Here is a 9,363-nt window from a genome sequence, read left to right on the forward strand (position 1 = left end):
AATGGTGGTAGCAACATTAGCGATAAACTGTTTAAAATTAACTCTGTTACAAAAACTAGAGGCCATCACCTAAAATTGGTGGAAAAAAAATTCCAGCACAAGGGGCGAAGGGGGTTCTTCACAGTAAGATCAGTTAGGGTCTGGAACTCACTGCCACAGGCGGTGATTTCAGCAAATAATGTGGAATTGTTCAAGAAACTTTTGGACGATTTCTTAAGCGACCGTAATATACAGGGGTACGGGTACTCCTAGAATGAGATCCTAATAGGTTGGACTTGATGGACTAATGTCTTTATTCAACCTCAAATACTATGTAACTATGTAACTATGTTACAATGAATATCAGGAACATCTGACCCCAGTGCCTGACTGAATTTCCTGTGGAGAAAATGTTGAATTTTTTAGTCTTCAGGCCTAATAAAATCTTCATAAAAAAGGAAGACAGCCTGCAATGTGAGTCATGAAAATGTGCACATATATACCTAAACACTGCACCCCTTCATTACCACAATAAATGCTAATCACTTCCAAAGGTGGAAATGGACTTAAGACCTTTAAAAGGCCAATCCAACCAAAAGTAATATATTAGTTACAAGGTCAGCTTTGTGGTAGAGTCAGCACCTTGCTTCTTATATGTCTTGGGTACTCTAGAGAGTGACCTCTCCATGCTTTAAATTGTGACACCTGGGTATTTCCAGTGTTCCCATCCACCTTTGTATGTTCCCGCACCTCAGTTTGCAAAATATACTGTATATAAATACTTAAATATATGTATATTCCAACATGGAGAGTGGGAAAAGCTCATAATAGCCATAGCAGGTATGCAAACTTAGGAACTCAATAGCAAAGATCTCACAAGTAGGGTGTACAACTGTCATGGGATTTAACACTGCAAAATCTACCAAAAAATGAAATATTATTTTTGTGTGGAATGACCCTCTAAGCTACAATAAATTCATGATTTTAGTAATAGTTACTGGTAAGCAGAATCAGAAGCAACAGTGTTTGACAATTAATAGGAGTTGATTGGAATAAAATTATACTTGCTTATTTTTATAAAGAATGAACATCAAATGCGTGTTTTTATGTTAACATACTTGAAAAATGGATAACCTAGAGCTATGAAATACTGCAAAATTAATCTGCATCATTGTAGCAGCCAAGGGATAAACATGCTGAGACAATTGTGTAAATATTTAACACTTTAATAAAATCAACAAACTATCCCTGAATACACATGCGTGATCCCTAGCTTGGCATAATTCATCTGTATGTTTTTACCCCAAAATAACTAAAAGAAAAATAATCGATTTGTCTCTGTTAGGTAATTAAAGCTGTTGAGGAAGGTTACCGGTTGCCAAGTCCCATGGATTGCCCGGCTGCTCTTTATCAGCTCATGCTGGATTGCTGGCAGAAAGACCGGAACAGCAGACCCAAGTTTGAAGAGATTGTCAGTATGTTGGACAAGTTGATCCGTAACCCAAGCAGCTTGAAGTCACTTGTTAATTCATCTAACAGGTAAATCATATTTTAAGACACATATATCATATAAAAATATATTTATACATATGACTAAAAATATTTGTAAACACAAAAATCGCAAACCATGATATAGCTTTCTTGTAATAATAGTGTGCCTGCAAGCACTGTGTTTCCCAGCTTCAACAGGAGATTTAAAATATCTTTAAGCTTTGCAGTCAGCCTTCCATAATAAAAACAGTAGTAAACTCCCCGGTTTTCCGCTGTCATGCCACCCCGTGCACTCACTCTTCAGAGTATAGGACATCATACTGATGTGTCCTATACACTAATGGAGTCAGCACTGTATATCACTCAGGCAGCTCCTCACTCCCCGCCCATATGTTTACATTGACAGTGGCTCCTATACGGAGAAACGCTTTTAATACAGCAGTGCAGTGATGACAGGTCTCCATGGAGTGAAAGAGCTCCTGGAACCTTTGAAGTCATCAGAAGCCACCAAGCTTTAGTTTCAGTCTTCAGAGCTGGAGAAATAAATAATTTAGCCATCTACTGACCACCACTGAAACATCCAAAAACTGAATTTGCATTTTTTTTCTAGATTTGATAAACACAGCATTTTAAAGAAAGTATAAGGTTTGCTATTGTGGCTTTTCAAGCTTAGACTTTTCAGATACCTAAGTAATACTGCTGCTGCTAATACAGCTACTGCTGCTACCACTACTACTACTACTGATAATAATAATAATTATTATTATTATTATCAGCAGCAGTAACAACATTAGAGCCAAAACTTTTTTGTAGGGAATGGTTAGAAACCCTGTGAGAATTTCTATCTGTATTCTGTTGGGGTGATTTCTCTTTCCATTGTAAGATTTTCCCTATATTCTTGTGTTAGTGACAACATTTTGGATTTCCATAATTTCCTATCTCATGTCAATGCTTGCCAGGGCAAATAGAGAGTGTAAATCTCCCAAGACTTACTTACAGTAATAAAAACATAAGTATTTCCTACTAAAATAAATTGGCTAGAGATACACTTTAAGTCATAGGTCACTGTTACCCTTAAATTGCAGGTTACTTTAGAAATGCCTTTATAGAGGATCTAGAAAAGTGCTGCCATATGCTGCCCCAAAATGCTACAAATGTACAAAAGCCATTAAAAAACATTTAACCCTTATAAGAGCTTCAGCAGTCTGGCTCAGCAATGTAAACAGGAGGACTTGATGAGAGGGAATCTGTAATAGGATAATAATGATGCTTTTGGCTGACACTCAAGGTCACATCAAGAAATTGAATTACGTTAATTATGAAAAATTGTGCTGCTACCTGTAAATTACTGGGAGTATAAAAATATTTGCTGACTAAAAGGCCATATATTTAATGCAAATTGCTGGCACAAGCTTTCTGTAAAAATAGAATGCAGGTAGTAACTATTATTTCACACCTCTGTCCCTTTTCAGAAAGGCAAACTTAACACTATATTGAAAATGCCAAAATATGCTACAAATTATTTTTAAAGCTGAACTCCAGACGGGCATTACAAAATAATTATTGCACTCATGTATTTTTTTTTTAAATCATTAAATGTTTTTTTAAATACCTGAATTTGATAAATCACAACCTGGGGACAGGGAGGTGACCTGGTTGTGTTGCTTTACTATAGCAGAGAAAACTGAGTCACCAGGTACACTGTGCTGTAAATTCAGGGTTGTGTAAATTCCAGGACTGGATGTACAGACATACACATTCTTTGGCAAATAAGACAATTCTCATATGTATTTTAAAGATGTATTTAACTGTTTCTTAGAGTTCAATATCATGAATATATTGTGTAGACTAATGTGTTTCATAAAAATATATATTTATTCTTGTATTACATGGCATTGCTATTCTGATTATTTGTGCATTATATTATAGGGTATCAAATTTACTGGTAGAGCATACTCCAGCAGGTAGTGTTGTGTATAGATCTGTAAATGAGTGGCTTGAAGGCATTAAGATGGGCAGATACACAGATACATTTATGGAGAATGGATACACTTCAATGGATGCAGTGACCCAGATGACTTTGGAGTAAGTAATGCATTGTATTAGCGAAGAAAGACTTATAATATACTGTACAAATGGCAGCCTTATTTACTTATTACAGCTCCCTAGTTATTATTGTATCTTGCTGATCTCCTTATCTCACTGTAAGTCTAAGGAATGTCTGATTGAAAACACTTTGTATATGCACTCTCCAATGACTGGATACGGTCACATTGCTCCTGGTAGCTATAGGCTGTGTGGTCTTTGCCCTGGCTTTACGTTTCATTAAGAGGTCAGAAATCACAATTTTTTTTCATTAAGGAAAATTTTGAGGGATATCAAAAAATAGTGCTTGCTATATCATGTAATCTTATAATACAATACCTGATATACAGTATGTCATATATATTGTCTACCTCAGTCATTGTATGATTCTGGTTAATACATTTTACCAAGTGAATCATGGATGAGAGTTTAAAACAAAGAGTAGTAATTGAGTTTTTGATAAAAGAGGGTTGTTCGGCTTTTGAAATCCATACGTACCAGAAGAATGGGCATGGTGATGCAGTAACTGGTGTGAGTAATGTTAGGCATTGGGTACAGAAAGAAAAAAAGAAAAGAAACTGAAATTGTTGACAAGGATTTAAATGGTACCATTTAAGCTCTAATAGTCCTTGTGTAGAATTTTTACAAACTGGATTTGGGGCCGCAGTATAGTGATGGTGCAAATACATTAAACATAATGGTTAAAGGTAACTTTGAGTACAGGAATTTTAAGGCTAACTGTATGTATGTTAATTTTCTCCAACTCTGCATAACTAAAAAATATATATCTCAACAGGCAATACTTTTTGATTGCCCCTTGTAAAATAACTTTTTTCCTAGTCATTGTAATTAATTTTTTTGTTGTACAAATAAAGAATAGATGGTGCACCAATGACACTGGTGTCTCAGAACATTATGGGTTGGTTTTCTAAAAAGATAGCACAAAAGAACCCATTCACTTTTAAACTGTGTCACTCTCCTGTGTAGAATCTGTAGGAACCTTTACAGAGCAGAGAAATGAGAGAGAGAGTATGTATATTCTGTAACCCATTCAGCTATGTGTGTAATTTGAGCTTCCCCTATTAAGCTCAGCTAATAACTGATCTTTTTCAGCAAAGTAGTTATGATTATCCTTGTAGACAAGTTAAAAAGAGTCTAGCACGTAATCTGTTGTTTGGAAATAGGTTAATATTATTAAAGGAGAACTATGAGGTGAGTGCTTTTCACTCACCTCATAGTTCTAGCCGACCTGTGACAATGAGACTGTCACAGGTCGGCTCAGTAGATCGAGAGGTGAGCGCACACATAGCAGTGTTCGCTCACCTCTCGATCCTGTCACAGCCCTCTGCCGTGACAGGGGAGGGGCTGGATTCCCTCCCCCCCCCACTCCGATCCGCCAGCGCTGACTGTTCGATCGGACTGGGAAGGGGGCGGGTACAGCTGGCTCTGCCTCTAGATAGGCAGAGCCAGCTGTCACTAATGCAGGTGGGCGGATCCAGACATGATTATCGGGATCCGCATCAGCTGCGGCGTCTCAGTATACCGCGAGCAGTGGCTTAGTGTGATGGAAGGACGCTAGTTTGTGTCCTCCCGTTACCCTAAGGAGAACTATGGGGAAAAGCCTTAACCCCACAGTTCTCCTTTAATATGTAATGCATCATATTAAAACCCAACTATTTTTTTTTCAAATTATATAGTCTCCCTGGGCAGTTTAGAAAATGGCTGCAATTACCACATTCAATGCAGAGCAATCTCTTACAGTACCTCTTCTAGGGCACATAATGCCTTCAGTCTATTGGGTTAAATGACATTCACCTAGAAGACCAAATACTTTACTGTGAATGCAGGGCACCCTAAAGTGTACAGGTGCAGAGAGTAGGTAAAAACTGTTCAGCCTGGAAAAGTGGTGAAGAGAAAAGGACCCTGTGTTGTCTCGTGACTGACCTGAAGACTTTGGAAAAGGTGAGTATAAACAAACAAATACAAACATAAAATACACACTGAGGGACCTTGCAGAGAAGGGGGCAGCCTGGAGAAGGGGGGTGTTGTGCCAGAGTTATAGCTGTAGTTCCACTTTAATAGAAATATACTTTTTGATTGAATTTCTCTTTCTGTATGTAATCTTAATTATTTCAAGTCCATGTTTAATAAAATAGATTGAATTAATAGTGTATTTTATGAAAGCGAAAACTAATAGATAGTAATAGTAAAAGTAATAGAAGTACTGATTTGCTGATTTTTTTCAAAAAAATGTTTGAAGCATTAAATCTGCTAAAAATCCTGTGTGTGTTTCTCTTCTTCAGTGATTTGAAGAGGTTTGGAGTGACTCTGGCTGGTCATCAGAAGAAGATAATGAATAGCATCCAGGAAATGAGAGCCCAGTTGTTGAATGGAATGGTACCGTTGTAATTGTACCATTCTGCATCCAAGCAAGCCTGCACTTTGTAACCTGTCCAGAGATTTATAGGCATAGAAAAAAAGGAAATGAAAAAGGGAAGTATAACGCTATAGAAAAACTGAAAGCGACACAATGAACATACAACTGATAACTGGAAAAAAAATCAGTATTTGACTCAAACTTCCATTTATTTTTTATTTTGTCTGTGTCATCATTCTTCATGAGTAATTGCTACATGCATGGGACCCAGAGCAGGATGTAGAGGCCTAAAGTGAGGTTAGCCAGTTGTTTGGCTATTGTTACAAAAGACTTCCCATGATGCTTTGTACAGGAATTGTATATAGCATCTTGATACTGCTTTCATTGTAGCAGCACGCTAAATACTTCCAAGGACTTACTTGAATGGATCATTAAAAAAAAAAAAAGTTTTTGTAGCCATGTACGGCCTAGGGGGGATAAAGCTGCAGTTTTCTGACGTTTACTAAGTCTCAATTGTCTACAAAAGTGTATTGAAGAGCAATATGTTTAGATTTTCTTCTTAGTTATCTTTTTTTTTTTGTAAATGAAAAAATGCTGTTACACAGCATTATGGTATGGAAGTGTATGTATAAACAAGTTGCTTGATCAGTTGCAAATACAATATATTTATTTTTTGTTTTTGTGTTTTGAGTTTCCCTGTTTGTTTGCTCTTTAGTGATTTAACGCATTAAATGATAACTAGGATTACCATGTATATATTGTACAGTTTGCTACTCTCCCAGGTATATTTTGTGCTGCCACTAATGTCTATAGTTTGCCATTCCATTCTTACAACATCCTAGATACATTTTGAATTAATGAAAATACAAAGCAGAAAAAATAACAAAAATATCCATCTTATCTATTTTGTCTTTTTAAACAACTATCCACAATAATTTCTAAGACAACATTTTGCAAAGACCGAACTAAAACAAAACAGGGTATATGTTTAAACATACAAAGTGGACTTGTTCTAATACATGATTAAATAGGAATTTAATATTTTGCTTCAAAGTGTTCTAGTTTTTTTTAGGAAGTTTGCAATAAATATTTCTGCTTTACGTCTTATTTGTTAGAGGAACTTCTAAAGAAAAACAAAGCTTTTGCATTACATAGAATACATATCTAAACTTTATTCTGAGAATTTAATGTTGGGCTCTGGACTTTGCTTATTACCAAAGTTCAGACCCACATTGAAATAAAAATAGGACCTTCTACAGCTCAGTGATTGCACGTTCACTTACTATAGAACATTACAAAAACAAACTGCATGTTTATTCCTGGTTTACAGCATAACAAGTATAAATTTACTTTATTTTTCATGCAAACATTTAAAAATGTAAAATTACAAATTGTGCATGCATCCGTACTTGTTTTACCTTTTGCATTATCCACATTTCATATTTTCCATATCTCATCTTGTAGAGTCTGTTCCTCTGCCTTAATGAGAGGTGATTAAGGGTTGCTACAGCCTAAAGGATGTGATGTAATAATGCACTCACAGGAAATTTTCTGTAGGAACTATTTTCATTCTTAAACAGGAGTTTGCAGCCCTGGGTATCCCTGGTTCAAATCCCAGTCAGGACACTGTCTGCATGAGTTTGCATGGTCTCCCTGGGCTTTTTCCTCCCACACTCCAAAGGTATGCTGGGAGGTTTTTCTGGCTCCTATCTAAATCGGCCCTGTGTGCAAGTGAGATAGGGACCTTAGATTGTAAGCCCCTTGAGGGCATGGACTGATGTGAATGTGCAGTATGTAAAGTGCTGCGTAAATTGTCAGTGCTATAATAATTCCTGTAATTAATAAATAAATAATAGGGTGTTTCTCTCCAATTCTACTGCTTTTTTAGCACGCATATGTTAATAACTTCACTAAATACTGCTGCCAATCAAACGAGAAGGCAAAACACAAGACAGGACTGGGAAAGGTCACCGTATTCTGTGCAGTGATAGTATCTGTCCCTTATGCAAATGTAGGAGCATAATGACATATTAAAAGGGAGTAGTGGAAAGTGTATCACTTGTGACCTATTAGCCAGAAGAGATGAAGCCAAAAGCTCATAGAGAATCCCAGGTCCAGTACTATGCCAGCAGCTAAGAGAACTTGTGTAAAAGCCACAAGACATACATAGTTTTGCATGTGTGCATGCATGCACTATTTTTAATTTTCAATTTCAGAGTGTTTGCAATAAAAAAAAACTTTAGTATTGCTTTTTTCCCCCCGTTTTTTCCGATAATCATTTTGATTGTTCAACAAAACATTGGTCTTCCAAAATATGAGAGCACATTTATTATATGTAATTTAATACACATATCCTCTTTTCTTTTCTGTTGTCAGCCTATACCAATGCAGTACAAATAATATTTTCAAAACTATAGCACATTTGCATGTCAATGCTGTATTTACAGGGCATATGCCATGAAAAGTTAAAATTGTGTTACACTTTTGTTAGAAATCATCCACAATCCTTGCTGCACCAATTGAAATGTTATACATGATTACAAAGCTGTAACTGTGAATTATTAATTGTGTTTTTCTGCTAAGAACTGATTCTAATGCTGGTCAGACACGTAAGCTGTTTTGGGCCAGAAGTTCTGTTCAGTAGTCATGCTGAAAGATAGTGCTAGATGACTCATAGTTATAATATATTTAAGCCTACCTAGGTTTTTCTAAACATAGTTATGATAATTGCGTCACTAGAATTCTTTATGTCCCACTTTAAGGTACAGATGGATTGATTGTTTATACACATTTTAACAGTGGTTATAATTCTGGTTACAATGTGTAAGTGATGGATAAAGGTTTGAAAAAAAAGAAAAGGAAAGCAAATACATAGGGGCTCTCTATTGCTTCAGTAAATCTACAGTGATGCATGATTGTGTATATCGAGAAGGTTCAGGTTCTCCTTTACGATGGGGTCAAGAGAAATTCCAGAGGCTCCAGATTTGTTGTTCAAGCACATTTATGTGCAGATTCACCCAGGAGGATTTTTTTTAAAACCATAATGTGCTGCATAGCCTTTAAACTATTGGCCAATAAGGGGGCATTTGCATAAGCCAATCCCATCACTATAAAAAAAGGGGGAGGCACAGCACAGCCATAGTGTCAGTAGATTGCTGACTAACTGTATAGGGAGAGTTAGGGGGTGATTTACTAACCTAAACACACGCACGCACCAGGTGTGTGTGATTTTCACACAGCAAAACGTATTCATCAACCAAAAAGTCTCTAAAAGCATATTTCCACTAATGCCATATATGGAAAAATCATGCACATGATGCATATATAATGCTGCTTCACAGTTTAGACAAAAATGGTTAGCTAATGCATTTACATTCCTGCATTCATCAACGCAAGCAACATAACATAGAGCTAATTTACACCACATTACC

General features: G+C 36.4%; 1 protein-coding gene across 1 annotated transcript in view; it reads left to right on the plus strand.

Moving 5' to 3' along the window:
* The window catches only part of LOC108802023 (ephrin type-A receptor 5-like), a gene marked incomplete at its 5' end in the record, with an annotated part of 23,702 nt that extends 17,197 nt beyond the window's left edge, over positions 1–6,505 (plus strand). Inside the window, 3 exons of the mRNA XM_018573913.1 lie at positions 1,325–1,518; positions 3,400–3,555; positions 5,859–6,505. Of these exons, the coding sequence (XP_018429415.1) occupies positions 1,325–1,518; positions 3,400–3,555; positions 5,859–5,964 (456 nt within the window). The remainder of the gene's footprint in view (positions 1–1,324; positions 1,519–3,399; positions 3,556–5,858) is intronic.
* Positions 6,506–9,363: the final 2,858 nt, after the last annotated feature.

The sequence above is a fragment of the Nanorana parkeri genome, unplaced genomic scaffold (genome assembly GCF_000935625.1).
Source record: "Nanorana parkeri isolate BGI_ZX_2015 unplaced genomic scaffold, ASM93562v1 scaffold2609, whole genome shotgun sequence".
NCBI lineage: Eukaryota > Metazoa > Chordata > Amphibia > Anura > Dicroglossidae > Nanorana > Nanorana parkeri.